The following is an 18,049-nucleotide window of genomic DNA, read 5'->3' on the forward strand; positions in this document are numbered from 1 at the left end:
CATATGCTTAGAATTGGTAAGGAGTGGGGGGGTGGAGAGGGGGCGATATGGCTTTCTCCTCAAACGGGTTTTTGAAGTTTGGCCTCCTTTGCGAAAAGAACAAAAGATGTGCCAAGCTGGGTCAGACTGGTGATCCATTGTGCCCACCATCCTGTCTCCAGCAGTGGCCAGTCTGGCCATTACCAAGTAATGAAGAAGTCCATTTCTTGTTGTTCGCCCCCAGAAGTAGGGGATTAAGCAATTCCCAGTCTACCTGACAAATAATAGCTATTGAACTTTTCCCACAGAAACAGATCCAAACTTTTTCTGACCCAGCTGTACTGTTAACCTTGATCGCTCATCTTTTGGCAACAGATTCTACAGCTTAATTATGTGGTGACTAAAAAAATGTTTTCAAATTTATTTAAAGTTCTACTACTACTACTACTATTTAGCATTTCTATAGCGCTACAAGGCGTATGCAGCGCTGCACAAACATAGAAGAAAGACAGTCCCTGCTCAAAGAGCTATGTAATAAAAGTGAGCCAAGTATAGGACAATCAAGCCATTGTGACATCACTGATGAGGTTGGCTCTTATTGGTGGCCTGAGGCATTATGACATCACAATATTAGCTCTGGTTACAAGAGACTACTACTATTTAGCATTTCTATAGCCCTACAAGGCGTACGCAGCGCTGCACAAACATAGAAGAAAGACAGTCCCTGCTCAAAGAGCTATGTAATAAAAGTGAGCCAAGTATAGGACAATCAAGCCATTGTGACATCACTGATGAGGTTGGCTCTTATTGGTGGACTGAGGCATTATGACATCACAATATTAGCTCTGGTTACAAGAGACTACTACTACTACTATTTAGCATTTCTATAGCGCTACAAGGCGTACGCAGCGCTGCACAAACATAGAAGAAAGACAGTCCCTGCTCAAAGAGCTATGTAATAAAAGTGAGCCAAGTATAGGACAATCAAGCCATTGTGACATCACTGATGAGGTTGGCTCTTATTGGTGGCCTGAGGCATTATGACATCACAACATTAGCTCTGGTTACAAGAGACTACTAACCTACTATTTATCACTTCTATAGCACTACAAGGCGTACGCAGCGCTGCACAAACATAGAAGAAAGACAGTCCCTGCTCAAAGAGCTTACAATCTAATAGACAAAAAATAAATAAAGTAAGCAAATCAAATCAATTAATGTGAATGGGAAGGAAGAGAGGAGGGTAGGTGGAGGCGAGTGGTTACAAGTGGTTACGAGTCAAAAGCAATGTTAAAGAGGTGGGCTTTCAGTCTAGATTTAAAAGTGGCCAAGGATGGGGCAAGACGTAGGGGTCAGGAAGTTTATTCCAGGCGTAGGGTGCAGCGAGACAGAAGGCGCGAAGTCTGGAGTTGGCAGTAGTGGAGAAGGGAACAGATAAGAAGGATTTATCCATGGAGCGGAGTGCACGGGAAGGGGTGTAGGGAAGGACGAGTGTGGAGAGATACTGGGGAGCAGCAGAGTGAGTACATTTATAGGTTAGTAGAAGAATTTTGAACAGTTAGTTTTAAGGCATGTACCCTAATCTTAGTACTATTTGAAAGGTTGAACATATGTTCCCTGTTTACCCGTTCCAACGCTCTCATAATTTATAGACTTTTATCATATCTCCCAAGCTCAAGGGACTTCACCTCTTTAACCGTTCCACCCCCTTTATCATTTTTCTCGCCCTGCTCTGTTCCTTTTCCAGTTCCTCTATATCTGCACTCAGTTCTCAAAGCGCTATAGCTCTTTACAAGGATGGACAAAGGCCCTGGGCATGAAATTTGGGGAAGGCAGCTTTGCCACACTTTTTGGTCAAACTAAAAGTCCGCTAGTAAGTGAGTCCAAAAGGGAAGGAGATGCCAGAGTGCTCTTTCTGTCACCCTATAACAGGATAATCTTAATATTATATCTTTGGCTTTTCCATTTTTATTTAAAAATGTAATATCATGCACCATCTACGATTCTAGGCGGCTTACATAATACGACAAACATAAGATAAAAAGCATTTCAAAAGACAACAAACAAATGAGCTCCTTCATTCTGTAGAAATAGGGCACAACCTCAACCATAAGTACATAAGTATTGCCACACTGGGACAGACCGAAGGTCCATCAAGCCCAGTATCCTGTTTCCAACAGTGGCCAGTCCAGGTCACAAATACCTGGCAAGATCCCAAAAAAGTTCAATGCGTTTTATGCTGCTTATCTCAGAAATATTTTCCCCAAGTCCAATTTATTAATGGTCTATGGACTTTTCCTTTAGGAAGCCGGCCAAACCTTTTGTAAACTCTGCTAAGCTAACCGCCTTTACCACATTTTGTGGCAATGAATTCCAGAGTTGAATTACATGTTGAGTGAAGAAACATTTTCTCCGATTTGTTTTAAACTTACTACTTTGTAGCTTCATCGCATGCCCCCTAGTCCTAGTATTTTTGGAAAGCGTAAACAGACGCTTCACATCTACCCGTTTCCACTCCACTCAATCAAAAGCTTGCTGGTTCCTGAGGAGAGCACCGGTTGAATCTGTGCTGTCAGGATTCAATATTTATTTATTGGTTCATCCAAAAAGCTTAGAATCTGGGTTTTCAGAATGTAAAATATTGTCAGAATATATTATAAAATCATGATAACATGACCTTATGGGACCTGTAAACAGAAGTATGAAACTGTATATAAGCAGACTGCTCTTTGCTAATAGTCCCTCTCAGTGCAGGCCCATAGAATAACAATGCAATGAATTAGCTAAAAGCCTGGGAGAAAAGCCAAGTGCTAGCAGATTTTCTAAATTGTCAATAATTCTTTTCCATTCTAATTTCTACTGAGAGAACATTCCAGAGAGGGGAAATTGCACAGGAGAATAATCTATTTCAAGTTCCTGACAGCTTGAACCTACTCATCACTCATAAACTCCAGGGCCCTGATTTAGCTGGTTTCAGTGTTCACAAGAGCAATTACGGAGACCCAGAATCCTTCAAATGGATCAGAACATGTACAGTGGCCACTCTGGGTCACAAATAGCAGGCAGATCCCAAAACGTCAGTCTCTTCTCATAGATGAGCAATGACCCTCCCAAATCCATGAGGCTAAGAATGTTTGTGGACTTTTCCTCCAAGATCTTCGCCAAACCTTGTTTGAATTGTGCTATTTAATTTTCTTACATTTGTACCCTGCGCTTTCCCCACTCATGGCAGGCTCAATGTGGCTTACATTGGGTAATGGAGGGTTAAGTGACTTGCCCAGAGTCACAAGGAGCTGCCTGTGCCTGAAGTGGGAACTGAACTCAGTTCCTCAGGACCAAAGTCCACCACCCTAACCACTAGGCCACTCCTCCACTGTTGCTACTATTTGAGATTCTACATGGAATGTTGCTATTCCACTAGAAGTCGGCCCTTGCAGATTACCAATGTGGCCGCGCAGGCTTCTGCTTCTGTGAGTCTGACGTCCTGCATGTAGAATCTCAAATAGTTGCCAGTGGAGGAGTAACCTAGTGGTTAGTGCAGCGGACTCTGATTCTTGGGAACTGAGTTCAATTCCCACTGCAGCTCCTTGTGACTCTGGGCAAGTCACTTAACCTTCCATTGCCCTAGGTGCAAAAACTTAGATTGTTCACCCCCTAGGGACAGAGAAAGTACCTGCATATCATCATCAGCATTTGACATGCGTAGACCATTTCCACTTGAGACAATGGCTTGCGGTAAGGTCTCAGACCCAAAATGGACACACGGCAATTTTCATTTTTTTGTAGGTGCGCTAAAAAATAATTCTGCGCACGCCCAAAACACGCGTCTACACTATCGCAGGCCATTTTTCAGCACACCTTAGTAAACGGACCCCATAATGTGTACAATTCTGTGTATGTTTAGTAGATCTATAGAAATGATTAGTAGTAGTAGAGCTGAGAAGGGCGTCTAAAATGAGAGAGCACCTTTAGGAAGAGAGGGTTAGAGCTCCTCAGCTTGGAAAAGAGAGGGCTGAGTGGAGATAGGACAGAGGCCTAAAAAAGGGAAAGGGAAATGGGACTTTCTGAGGTTTTTGTTTGCAACTACATTCAAAGCAGCTTACATATATTCAGGTACTTATTTTGTACCTGGGGCAATGGAGGGTTAAGTGACTTGCCCAGAGTCACAAGGAGCTGCAATGAGAATCGAGCCCAGGTTGCCAGGATCAAAGTCTGCTGCACTAACCACTAGGCTATTCCTCCACTAGTAGCAGTCTATGTAGAATCTCAAATAATAATAGGGAAATAGGACTTGATATACCACCTTTCTACATTGTATATACAGGTACTTATTTGTACCTGGGGCAATGGAGGGTTAAGTGACTTACCCAAGGTCACAAGGAGCTACAGTGGGACTTGAACCCCGGTTGTCAAGGTCAAAGCCCACTGCATTAGGCTACCCCCCTTTTTTGTGATGGGGTGAATAGATCAGCACACAGTACTGAAGGTGCATTCACATTAGGGATCAATACAGAGGCATGATGAAGAGAATTTTTGAACCTCCAGCTTGTGACTAGTAACAATATGTATTGGTGTTATGGTACTACTGGGCACATGCTCTACAGTAATGATAAGTATCCTAGTGTAATATGTCCCTTCCCTGAAGAGCTTACAGTCTAAACGGGTACCTTAGCAATGAGAGAGAGACTTGTCCAAGATCACAAAGAGTGACAGTGGTAGAAGAGGAATTTGAACCCTGGTTTTCCTGGTGCTCAGCCCATAGCTCTAACCCAGGGCAACCTCAGTCCTCCAGGATTTCCCCAATGAATATGCATGAGATCTATTTGCATGTGTGGCCTCCATTGTATACAAATTCATTTGGGAAATCCTGAAAACCTGATTGGGTTGCGGCCTTCAAGGACCGAGGTTGCACATCCCTGTTCTACCTCGTGAATCTCATTAAAGTAAAATTACTCTTCATCTCCATCATTTGGCATTGCAAGTAATTCCAACTTTCATCCAGTAGGGGCGGAGCTGAGATGCCACTGACTGTTCACCAAGTGCCATCTGAACCATAGATATCAATGATATTCATCTTATCTAGTACTAGTAAAAAAGGCCCGTTTCTGACACAAATGAAACGGGCGCTAGCAAGGTTTTCCTCGGAGTGTGTATGTTTGGGAGAGTGTATGTGAGAGTGACTGTGTGAGAGACAGAGTGAAAGTGTGAGTGTGTGTGTGTGTGTGTGAGAGAGAGTGAGTCTGGGTGTGAGTGTGTTTGTGAGAGTGTGTGTGTGTGAGAATGAGAGTGTGTGGAAGTGTGTATGTGAGACACAGTGTGAGAGAGTGTGTGTGTGTGTGTGTGTGTGTGTGTGAGAGAGAGAGTGTGTGTGAGACACAGATTCTCTGTGAGAGTGAGTATATGAGACCAAGCGAGTGTGTGAGTGACTGTGTGGCACATAGAGAGTGAATGTGATACAGTGTGAGACAGAGTGTGTGAGAGTGAGAGTCAGAAAGACATTGTATATGAGAGAGAGAGTGTGAGCCCTGCCCTCCCAATCCATGCCCATCTGTCCCCTGCCCCCTCCATTCATCCTTTTCCAGCAATTCCCCTCTCTCCCTGAGCCCTGCCCTCCCAATCCATGGCCATCCATGCTACTCTGTCACCTGCCCCCTCCATTCATCCCTATCCAGCAATTCCCCTCTCTCCCTGAGCCCTGTCCTGCAATCCATATCCATCCATGCCCATCTGTCCCCTCCATTCATCCCTCTCCAGCAATTCCCCTCTCTCCCTGAGCTCTGCCCTCCCAATCCATGCCCATCCATGCTCCTCTGTTCCCTGCCGCCTCCATTCTTCCTTTTCCAGCAAGTCCCCTCTCTCCCTTCCATGACCCCCCTCGCATCCATGCTCCTCTCTCTCCCATATCCCAGCCTGGCCCGGCCTCTTCTCCCCCCCCCCCTTCGCATCCATGCTGTCGTTTCTCCCCTGCCCTCCCACTCCCATTGTTCAACTTTACTGCCCACCCTCTTCTCTCCCCCCAACATCTCTTTTTGTTTTTTATTTCTTTTTAAATTTACCTCCGTGGCGGTTCCGGCAGCGCAGCGTCAGGGAAGGAGGTGGCGCTCCCGACGTCTAGCCTTCCCTTCGCTGTGTTCCGCCTTCTTCTGACGTCATCCTTGACGTCAGAAGAAGGCGGAACACAGCGAAGGGAAGGCTAGAGACGTCAGGAGCGCCGCCTCCTTCCCTGACGCTCCGCCCTCGACGTCAAGTTTGACGCGTGGGCGGGGCAGACACAAAGCGATCTCACCCCCTTCACTTTTGGAACGTTGGGTAAGTGAGGCTTCATTCGAACGTTGGAGGTGCGTTTTATATAGAGAGATTTTTTAAGACAAATTCAAATAGGAAAGAAGGCCATTTTCAAAAAAGAAAAACGTCTATCTTTTTTTTTTTCCCGAAAATACTGTTTCGAACAAGGTTTTTTGATTTGGACGGGTTTTTTTTGGTCCATTTTTGAAAAAAAAAAAGAAGAAATGCAAAAATTAGAGATTTGTGCCATTGGGATGTAGGAGGAGCCAGCATTTTTAGTAGACTGGTCCCCCAGAGGTCCCAGGGGAGCAATAGGGCACCCTATAGGGCACTTCTGTGCACTTCATAAAAATGCTCCCAGGTACACATCTGACCTTTGCTCCCTTATCTTGTCTGCTGAGCCCTCCAAAACCCACTACCCCTCACTGTACACCACTACAATAGCCCTTATGGGTGAAGGGGACACCTATATGTGGAAACAGTAGGGTTTTGGTGACTTTGGGAGGGGTCACAGTTTCCACCACAAGTGTGACATGTAGAGAGAGATAAGTACCGAGTCCCCCATAGTGCACTGCACCGACCACTACACAACTCCAGGGACCTGCAGGCTGCTGTAATAGACCTGACTGGTAAGTCTTATTTATCTTCACATTTTTGTGGGGTGTGAGGGAGGTCAGTGACCACTGGAGGGGTGTTGGGGGGGTCACCCCTGATTTCCTTCAGTGGTCATCTGGTCATTTATGGCAACGTTTTGTGCCTTATTTGTTATAAAAATAGGCCTAGCTTAAAATGTCTTAGCTTTAGTCCTGGATGATTTTGTTTTGTTCCATTATGGCTGAAAAATGTCTAAGTCTTAGGAACGCCCAAATCCTGCCCTAACCACATCCCTGACATGCCCCCTTGAGATTTGGACGCACTGCAGAAGAACAGCATAGAAAAACATCTGAAAAATAGGGTTTGAAAACACTGATTTGGACGTTTTGTGAGAAAAATGTCCAAATGCTACTTGATGCCACTTTTTAGACATTTTTCTCTTTCGAAAATGAGCCCCATAGACAAACATATGTCATATAGCAGAAAATTCAATTAAAATATTATTCTAATAATAATCCCTATTAAAACTGAAATTGTCGAATGAAAGCTCCCCAAGGAATCTAAAGTTAAGCCAATACTCCGCCTTCTAATTAGCAGGGTTCTGCTATACATTCTCTTCTCCTAGTATCTGCCATGACTGCAGTTCCTCCAGGGGCTGGTGGTTGGGAGGCGGGGATAGTGCTGGACAGACTTGTACGGTCTGTACCAGAGCCGGTGGTTGGGAGGCAGGGCTGATGGTTGGGAGGTGAGGATAGTGCTGGGCAGACTTATACAGTCTGTGCCCTAAAGAGCATAGGTACAAATCAAAGTAGGGTATACACAAAAAGCAGCAAATATGAGTTATCTTGTTGGGCAGACTGGATGGACTGTGTAGGTCTTTTTCTGCCGTCATCTACTATGTTACTATGTTACTATGTTACTATGTTAACCGCCCCATCTTCCAGTTTGGGCTTCTGTCTCTTTCACTCTGTTGCCGAAGTCTTACTAGGTCAGTTTTCCCTCTATTCATAATGTTTATTTTACCGGAGTCAATAAATTCCCAAAGTTTAGTGCTTAATGAACTCAACTTGTACTGGTTCCTAAAGGAAAAGTCCATAGACCATTATTAAATGGAGTTGGGGAAAATCCACTATTTCTGGGATAAGCAGTATAAAATGTTTAGTACTTTTTTGGGATCTTGCCGGGTATTTGTGACCTGGATTGGCCACTGTTGGAAACAGGATGCTGGGCTTGATGGACCTTTGGTCTGTCCCGGTATGGCAATACTTTTGTACTTATGTACCTGGGATTCTGAATGGAATGTTACTACTCTTTGGGGTTCTACGTGGAATCTTGTTCCTCTTTAGGATTCTAGAATCTTGCTATTGTTTGCAGTTCTACATGGAATGTTGCTACTCTTTAGGATCTTGCCAGGTATTTGTGACCTGGATTGGCCACTGTTGGAAACAGGATGCTGGGCTTGATGGACCTTTGGTCTGTCCCAGTATGGCAACACTTATGTACTTATGGTTATACCTGATATTAGAGCATCACTGTTCTCAAAGAGGAAGAGGTAAATGAGGGGGAGGGGGAGGGGAGTGAGAGTGGATTCTTAGAGACCTTATGAGCAGCTATAAGGCACAGATCCCCCATGACAATTTTGCTAGAATCCATATGGACCTTGCATTTTAATACTATTAAGCTAACAGCCAGTTCATTTACCGAGACCTTCAGTTGAGCTTCAGGATCGCCTATTGCCAGGTCAAATGCTCCATTTTAGTCGCACACATTTTGTACAGGGAAAAGAAGTGCTTAATTTAATTTTGGAAGATCACAGGTTCTGGAGCAGGGATTCAGAAGAGGGGAGGGTGAAAACTAAAAAACAGATTGACCAGCCTGGTATATTGCCCGTGCTTTCTTACTTGAGTGTGTCAGAATTTCCTGCGCTCTTTTTTCCTTCACATTTAATGATTTATTGTATATCTCTAGATGGTATATGATGTTTGATTTGTGTTATTAATGATTTTATATGTGTTTTATTGTAACCCACTTAGATTGTTTAGATAATATTTGAAATAAATGATCCGTTCTGCAAGCTGGTGGGCTTCAGGCTGCTCTTGATTGTTTCTCTTTTTTTATTCTTTATTTATATATTTCTTATTTACAATTCCAAGAACAATCTTGTACAGAAATAAGAAGATTATACTCACAAATCTTATAATATAAGGAAAAATAAAATTATGAAAATAATATTTTATATTCTTCTAACATTAGTCCACTAAATTGGGGGAAAAAACAAGGCACAATACAATAATACCTATTTTAAATTCTAAATCAGAGACTCAAAAGGGAGTTTTACAGGGTTATATTATCCTTACAATTCAGGCATTGTTGTTATAACCGTTTCTAAGCTCAGAGATGGAGTGGTTACTTTCTTAGAATCTAAGAACGTTTTCAAATGCAATGGGTCAAAGAAAATGTATTTCACTGAGTTCAGTTTTACAACACATTTACACGGAAAATTCAACCAGAATAATCCTCCCAATTGAAACACAACGGGGCGTAATTTGAGAAAGGATTGACGTGCAAATGTGGAAGAAAGTAGGCTGACAGCTCAGTGAATTGATGGCATTATTCTTATGCAGAAAAAGTTGCCTCCATGTACTACTACTACTACTTAACATTTCTAAAGCGCTACTAGGGTTACGCAGCACTGTACAGTTTAACACAGAAGGACAGTCCCTGCTCAAGGAGCTTACAATCTAAAGGACAAATGTACAGTCAGTCATATATTTATTATGGATTTATGGGTTTTGATGTTTCATTTTAATTATATGTTTTAGATGTTACTTGATCCCTGGTGCAGGCCCATGAGCCGGAACACGGTCCGTGTCGGGTCTTTTTCTGCTGTAAATAAATTAAAGATATTCTGCCACCCATCAATCACTTCACTGTGTGTTGTTTGTGACACAGCATTTTGTGGATTGTGTTTTCCTTGGTTGCAGTCGTATATTTAATACCATTTTGAAAACTAACTGGAAATTGATGGTACTCTTCTCTTGATATTGTCTTGAGTGGAAAGTTGTTCCCCTCTTACGTAAGAACATAAGAGTAGCCATACTGGGTCAGACCAATGGTCCATCTGTTTTCCAAACAGCGGCCAAGCCAGGTTACAAGTACCTGGCAGAAACCCAGATTGTGGCAACATTCCATGTAGAACCCCAAAGAATAGCAAGATTCCGGAATCCTAAAGAGTGACAAGATTCCATGCAGAAACTCAAATAGTAGCAACATTCCATGTAGAACCCCAAAGAATAGCAAGATTCCGGAATGCTAAAGAGTGACAAGATTCCATGCAGAAACTCAAATAGTAGCAACATTTCATGTAGAACCCCAAAGAATAGCAAGATTCTGGAATCCTAAAGAGTGACAAGATTCCATGCAGAAACTCAAATAGTAGCAACATTCCATGTAGAACCCCAAAGAATAGCAAGATTCCGGAATCCTAAAGAGTGACAAGATTCCATGCAGAAACTCAAATAGCAGCAACATTCCATGTAGAACCCCAAAGAATAAAAAAGGTATCATCTTATTTTCTTTTCCATGTTTTATTTTGTTTGATTTCTATTGATAACCTTAAGAGTGGACTAACACGGCTACTACACTCCTCTACTTAAGATTCCATGCAGAAACTCAAATAGTAGCAACATTCCATGTAGAACCCCAAAGAATAGCAAGATTCCGGAATCCTAAAGAGTGAAGATTCCATGCAGAATCTCAGAGTTATCAACATTCCATACTACAAATCCCAGGGCAAGCAGTTGCTTCCCATGTCTGTCTCAATAGCAGACTATGGACTTTTCCTCCAGGAATTTGTCCCAGATACGGTAATCGTTTTTACCACCTCCTCTGGCAAAGAGCTCCAGAGCTTAACTATTCGTTGAGTGAAAAAATATTTCCTCCTATTTGTTTTAAAAGTATTTCCATGTAAATTCCTCGAGTGTCCCCTAATCTTTATACTTTTGGAACGAGTAAGAAATCGATTTACTTCTACTCTTCTTTCTTCCAGTGGCCTTGAACTTCCAGACCGCTGGCGTGGAGATGGATTTGTACGACGGTCTCTTCAGTCAGAACGCTCGCTGCGGCTACGTCCTAAAGCCAATCTTCATGAGGAACGTGGAGAGCAAATTTAATCCAGAGCACCCGCAGGGGAAAGATGGTTACAGGCCCATTAATCTATCCATACAGGTGCAAGCCTTCATTCTTTTGCCATGTTCAGTCTTTGCTCTATGCAGTGAATACAGTTCTCCCGTTCTCCAGCTGCTCCCTGGCACTTGGAGTCTGTACAGACCACATCCCCATAAGCATGTACACAATCTGTCGTATTTCACACATCTTTAAACTGTGCTAACATCGCCAACACTCACAAAATATACCTTGTCACAAATACATGGACACTTTCCTTCCCACAGCTCTATAAACTAGGGCTACTTTACGTTTTTAAATGTTGGAAGCGACTTCCAGAACTGACGACAAATTCTGTGCACTTAACTGTGTGAAAAGTAAACCTGTCACAGCCAGTCCTCTGAGCACTCCATTGCTAGATGTGACAGACTCAGTATCCCCATGTCCATTCCCTGAGTCCGCCAGTCCAAAAGATTACAGGCTCTTTATCACTGTACCCACCCACTCAGCCCTCCAATCCTAAAAGTGACAGACTCTATCCCTGTGCCCATCCCCTCAGCACTCCAGTCCTAGAGGTGACGGACTGTATATCCCTGTGCTCATCCCCTGAACCTTCCTGCCCTGGATGTGTCAGACTCTGTGTCCCCATCCTTATCATGTCACACTATTTATCAGAATAATTCTCTATTGCTCTCCTTGGGAATTAGATTGAAGCAAATAGAATGTTAGGTATTATTAGGAAAGGAATGGAAAACAAAAACGAGGACATTATAATGCCTTTGTATCGGTCAATGGTGCGACCGCACCTCAAATATTGTGTTCAATTCTGGTTGCCACATCTCAAAAAAGATATAGTGGAATTAGAAAAGGTAAAGAGAAGGGCGACAAAAATGATAAAGGGGATGGGACGACTTCCCTATGAGGAAAGGCTGAAGCGGCTGGGGCTCTTCAGCTTGGAGAAAAGACGGCTGAGGGGAGATATGATAGAGGTCTACAAAATAATGAGTAGAGTTGAACGGGCAGACATGAATCGTTTGTTTACTCTTTCCAAAAATACTAGGATTAGGAAGCATGTGATGAAGCTACAAAGTAGTAAATTAAATTTAAAACGAATCGAAGAAACATTTCTTCACTCAATGTGCAATTAAACTCTGGAATTCGTCGCCAGAGAATGTGGTAAAGACAGTTAGCTTAGCGGGGTTTTAAAAAGGTCTGTCTAGCTTCCTAAAGGAAAAGTCCATAGACCATTATTAAAATGACTTGAGGAAAATCCACTGCTTATTTCTGGGATAAGCAGCATAAAATGTATTGAACTTTTTTGGGATCTTGCCAGGTATTTGTGACCTGGATTGGCCACTGTTGGAAATAGGATGGTGGGCTTGATGGACCTTTGGTCTGTCCCAGGGTGGCAATACTTATGTACTTATATAATTATAGGACAGAACCTGTGTGAGGTTGGTTACCATAAAATATCAAAAGAATAGACCTCATCATGGTTTATGAGTTGTATCTCCTAGTTCCTATACAATTGTTTGTGAGAGCCAGAGGTGGGATTATTTTGAGATGTACAATATGGGAGAAAAGATAGACTAGAGGTTGTGGAACTGAGTCAGAAGGGTCCTCTTAATGCCTTTTCTTTGCTTATAGGTCATCAGTGCCCAACAGCTCCCCAAAGTTCCCAACAGTAAGGAAGGATCCATCGTTGATCCGTTGGTACGAGTGGAGATTTTTGGTGTCCCCATGGACCAGGCAAAGCAGGAGACCAAGTACATTGACAACAATGGTGAGTCCATCTTTCCTGTGCTGGAAGTGGGGCCGTGTAAATGAGGGGCACAGTATGGCCAATATAAGGGTAATGTCAAAAAATGAGCTGAATTCTATTGAACAATCTATGAATGTTCATAACCTATAGGATGTGATATCTATCTTTTATCTCTTTTTTTATTAAATATTACAATCTTTCTTGCTTTTTTTCTTCTTTATTTCTTTTTAATCAAAATGGAGAAAAAGACCTCATCAGTCCTTGCATGACGTTATTCTTATTCAATACATATAATCGTCTGCTTTCTTAGGACTCCATTATAATCCTTGGTCTTAAAAAACTCCACTTTTTTTATATATATTATAATAAAAATATCTTACTCAATTGTACTGTTTCAAACATGATATTTTCCAAAGAACAATTTTAACTTAATGTTACTTAGCTTTTGCTCTGCCCTACGGGGCTCTCCGTTTCGCTATATATTATATTATATTATATGCTTCTTCAGGGGGCCAAGTAACGAATGGCAAATCACGGTATCTACAATCAAACAAAAAGATACCACATCAATCTTCTTTTAAGAAAAAATTAGGTATTATTTACAAACACATACGACATCTAACCACAAACCTTAAAACATGGCGTCTCCTGCTCATGTAACACCGGTAGTGAACGCACCACCCGGAAGGAATGACTCTTATTTATAATCGCAACTAAATTCAATCAAGCCCCAATTGGGTTCTTAAAGATGTATTTTAAATTCAATCATATAGTTCTTCTTCAAAAACAAATATTAAAAAAAATGCAGACCATTCTATTTGTGAATTCAACCCTCTCGGTTCTAAAGACTGTAAAATATAAATCCACTTCTGTTCTTTTCTAATAAGGATCTTATTTCTATCCCCACCTTCTTTGGAAAATATCACGTTTGAAACAGTACAATTGAGTAAGATATTTTTATTATAATATATATAAAAAAAGTGGAGTTTTTTAAGACCAAGGATTATAATGGAGTCCTAAGAAAGCAGACGATTATATGTATTGAATAAGAATAACGTCATGCAAGGACTGATGAGGTCTTTTTCTCCATTTTGATTAAAAAGAAATAAAGAAGAAAAAAAGCAAGAAAGATTGTAATATTTAATAAAAAAGAGATAAAAGATAGATATCACATCCTATAGGTTATGAACATTCATAGATTGTTCAATAGAGTTCAGCTCATTTTTTGACAATACAGTATAGATTTGCTAAAATTCCATCCAGATTTTTCAATATAAGGGTAACCCAGCTGGACCCCTTCTCCTTTTAAGAATGATCCAGTGTAACAGCTACTAGAATGGTGCAGTTTCAAAGAGGTCACAGACATAAAGGTGCCGAAGATAAATTTAATAAAGAGAAATAAAACAAAGAAAATGAGTTGATTCCTTTCTATTGGACTAACCACTAACGATACATTTTTTGATTAGCTTTCAAAGGCAGCACCTTCAGATCGGAAATCAGCAAACGTCTACAAATATTAGAATGTATAAGTGAAACATAAGAACATTCCAGTGAGTCTCATGGGAAGGGGGGGTGGGGGGTGAGAAGCAGGACATATCGTAAAACAGATAAAAAATGTATTATTAGTCTAATAAAATCATATCATTTTCTTTTCTTCTTTTTGTTTTACTTCTATTTATGCAATCCAAAAGGGAAAACCCCATCTGTATCTATAGTTCTAACTTGCAGGTAGTGAGTAACATCCCTCAAAGCCCTGCACTTCTGTGGAGTTGCCCAGGCTAAATCCTGATAAACTGAAATCTTGCAGTTCTCACAGATAAACTCCTGGTAAGTGGAGGAATAGCCTAGTGGTTACTGCAGTGGATATTGATTCTGGGGAACTGGGTTTGATTCCTACTGCAGCTCCTTGTGACTCTGAGCAGGTCACTCAACTCTCCATTGCCCCAGGTGCAAATAAGTACCTGTATATACCAGGGGCGTATCTGGACTCTGGCGGTAGGGGGGGCCAGAGCCAGAGAGGGGGGGCACATTTTAGCCCCCCCCCAATGACCCCCCCCCCACCACTGCCGCCATTGCCAGAACCTCCCCACCAACGACTCCACCCTCCCCCCCCCGCCGTCAACCCTCCCCCGCTGCCGTTGTTTACCTTTGCTGGCGGGGGACCCCAACCCCCGCCAGCCGACCCGACAACTTTAAAGTTCTTCTTCAGCCTCCGTGGCCGTGCTGTAGTTGACTGTTCAATCCAGTTCGGAGTCTGACGTCCCAGCACGTTGTCCTGCACGTACAACGTGCTGGGACGTCAGACTCCGAACTGGATTGAACAGTGAACTACAGCATGGCCACGGAGGCCGAAGAAGAACTTTAAAGATGTCGGGTCGACTGGCGGGGGTTGGGGTCCCCGGCCAGCTGAAGAAATATCTTTAAAGGCGGCAAGCGGACCTCGGCTGGCGGGGGGTTGGGGTCCCCCGCCAGCAAAGGTAAACAACGGCAGCGGGGAGGGTTGACGGCGGTAGGGGGGTCCAGGGCAAAATCTGCGGGGGCCCAGGCCCCTGTGGCCCCACGCAGATACGCCCCTGGTATATACTATGTAAACCTCTTTGAATGTAGTTGCAAAAACCACAGAAAGGCAGTATATCAAGTGCCATTTCCCTTTCCTTAGGAGCTTTGGCCTTAGATAGGATGCCCTCCTTTAGTGCATATTCATGAAGACACACAATAATGTCCCAGGGAACATCATCTCTCTGTTCGATAAGCCCGATCAATGTGAATAGGCCTTCTGGTTCCCTCAGATCGCTCCCCCTCTGAATCTTGCAGAAGGAATTCACAAATTTGCAACACCACCCGTTCACAGTCTTTAAAGCTCCTCCACTTCAAGAATCCCTTTAAAGCGCAGGTTACACCTCAAGATCCTCAATCAGATGAAGGATTTCCTGAGGACTGTTCTGCTTTTGCCGCTGTGTCTGCCTAAGGCTCTGCACTGTAACCTCCAGCCCATCTATCCACTTCTCTACTTGTTCTATTTGACACCCACCTCGGAGCTCTGATAGTGAAGCCTGTAAATCCCGTTGGAACTCTTCCATTTCAGCCTTCGAAGACTGAAACCATTGTACCACATTTTGTTTAGTGAGTTGTGCCACACAAGCAGCATCCGCCATGAGGTCGTCCTCCTCTGAGTCTGTGTGCTCTGCTGCCCTGTTGGAACCCACCGAAGACGCCTTGCTTACAGACACACGACTCTGATGTTGATCCCCCAGTGGGGTATATTTAAATTTATCAAGCTTTTTGCAGGCTGCCTTGGTCTTCACACACCAGAATCTGCTATTGCTGACCAGGAAAAATGCCAAAATTGAAACTGCCCCTAAGGAGCTCTGAACTCAAATGTCCATGTTCCTGGGGTGACATCACTTCCTCTCTAGTTCTCCTTTCTCTTTTTGTCTCTCAATGTTGAGTTTGTTAAATTACTACTGTCTAAGTTTAGCTAGAGTTAATGAGCCTTTTATTGTTAACCACTTTGAGTCTTTTCTCCAAGGTTGATATATTCATGTCTGATAAATAATGACACTGTAGGCTAATTCACCCTATAACGTATGTTGCTGACCTTTATTTCAGCTTATAAAATAAATCCTAGATACAGCAGAATAGGGAAATTCCAGCTTAGATTTGTAATAACAGGTGCTCTAGCCCAGTGATCCCCAGTCCGGTCCTGGAGTACCCCTTGCCAGTCATATTTTCAGGATATCCACAATGAATATGCATGAACTTGATTTGCATACACTACCTCCATTATATGCAAATCTCTTTCATGCATATTCATTGTGGATATCCTGAAAACCTGACTGGCAAGGGGTACTCCAGGACTGCACCTGAGAGACACTGCTGATGCCGAGTCCAACCTGCCTTTGCTTGAGACCTGCAGGAAGGTGTTGAGGGACTCAGTTAATTTATATTCTAAGATTGCTCTGGGTCTCCTTATGCTTGATTTATATTATGTAAAAAGGGGTAGGTATTTGGCTCTGCAGCTCTCGGTGGTTTTTTTGGGGGGGACTTGGTGTTTCTAACTGAGGTGTGTAAATGCATGATATAGGAAGATGCTACGGATACCCTTCTGGGTGGCCTGTCATTGGCTCAGTCATCCGGCCAGCCTGAGTGTGAGACTGTCATATCATCCAGGCCTGAAGGCAGCTGTGATTGGAGTTTGCCCTCTTATCTCATCTGCAGTGGCGTTCCTATATCGACTGCCACCTGGAGCGGATCGCTGCTGTTCACCCCCCCTGGCGCAGCACCTCCACCGTCCCAGCACATCACTTCCTGGGGGAGTGGTTGCATGGCTGCCGGCTCTGTCAGTTCCCTGCCCCAGAACAGGAAGTAACATCAGAGGAAGAAGGAACCGCCCCGCCCTTGGTATGCCATTGCTTATCTGTTTCCTCTTGTTCCATAGGCTTTAACCCCGTGTGGTATGAAACTCTGACCTTCAGGATTCATGTCCCTGAGCTGGCGCTGGTGCGTTTTGTGGTTGAGGATTATGACAAGACCTCAAGGAATGATTTTATAGGGCAATACACCCTGCCATTCTCCAGCATCAAATCAGGTATGTCATACAGAACTTAAACTATGGTGGTATTTCTGCTCATAAGTAAAAGACTTAAGTCAACAGTAAATTATTAGCTTTGATAGTCTCGATTGGTGAAAAGGGCTGAGGCTGTGGGGGACATGTGTTGACAGTTGGGGGATGACCAGTAGGATTACCATATTTTGTCCCCCAAAAAGGAGGATGGCATGCTCCGCCCCCACCACACACCCCACCCGCCCCTTTCACACCCCGCCCACCCCTGTCACACCCTCGCTCCGCCCCCTGTCACATTTTCCCCTCCCCCGTCACATACCCCGTCGCCCCCCCTCCCCGTCACCCCCCTCCCCTTACCTTACTACTGCCCTGATGGTCTAGTGATCTCTTCGGGGCAGGAAAGAGCCCCCTCTTTCCTGCCCGGAGCGCTGCCCTGCATGCGTCCTTCCTGTTGGTGATCTCGGCGCTGATTCAAAATGGCCGCCGAGAGCTGAAGCCTCGCGAGGTCACGTCAACTCTCGGTGGCCATTTTGAATTGGCGCCGAGGATCAGAACAGGAAGGATGCATGCAGGGCAGTGCTCCGGGCAGGAAAGAGGGGTCTATTTCCTGTCCCAAAGGCGGAAGAGGTCACTAGACCACTAGGGCACTAGTAAGTAAGGGGAGGGGAGGCTAGCAATCTGCCCGTTTGTCCGGATTTCTG

General features: G+C 43.5%; 1 protein-coding gene across 2 annotated transcripts in view; it reads left to right on the forward strand.

Moving 5' to 3' along the window:
* Positions 1–18,049, forward strand: part of PLCD4 (phospholipase C delta 4) — a 93,519-nt gene that overhangs the window by 70,644 nt on the left and 4,826 nt on the right. For both annotated transcript variants that reach the window (XM_030209492.1, XM_030209491.1), the window contains exons 13-15: positions 10,907–11,085; positions 12,670–12,805; positions 17,223–17,372. In XM_030209492.1, the coding sequence (XP_030065352.1) occupies positions 10,907–11,085; positions 12,670–12,805; positions 17,223–17,372 (465 nt within the window). The remainder of the gene's footprint in view (positions 1–10,906; positions 11,086–12,669; positions 12,806–17,222; positions 17,373–18,049) is intronic.

This window comes from Microcaecilia unicolor, chromosome 7 (assembly GCF_901765095.1).
Source record: "Microcaecilia unicolor chromosome 7, aMicUni1.1, whole genome shotgun sequence".
NCBI classification, from domain to species: domain Eukaryota; kingdom Metazoa; phylum Chordata; class Amphibia; order Gymnophiona; family Siphonopidae; genus Microcaecilia; species Microcaecilia unicolor.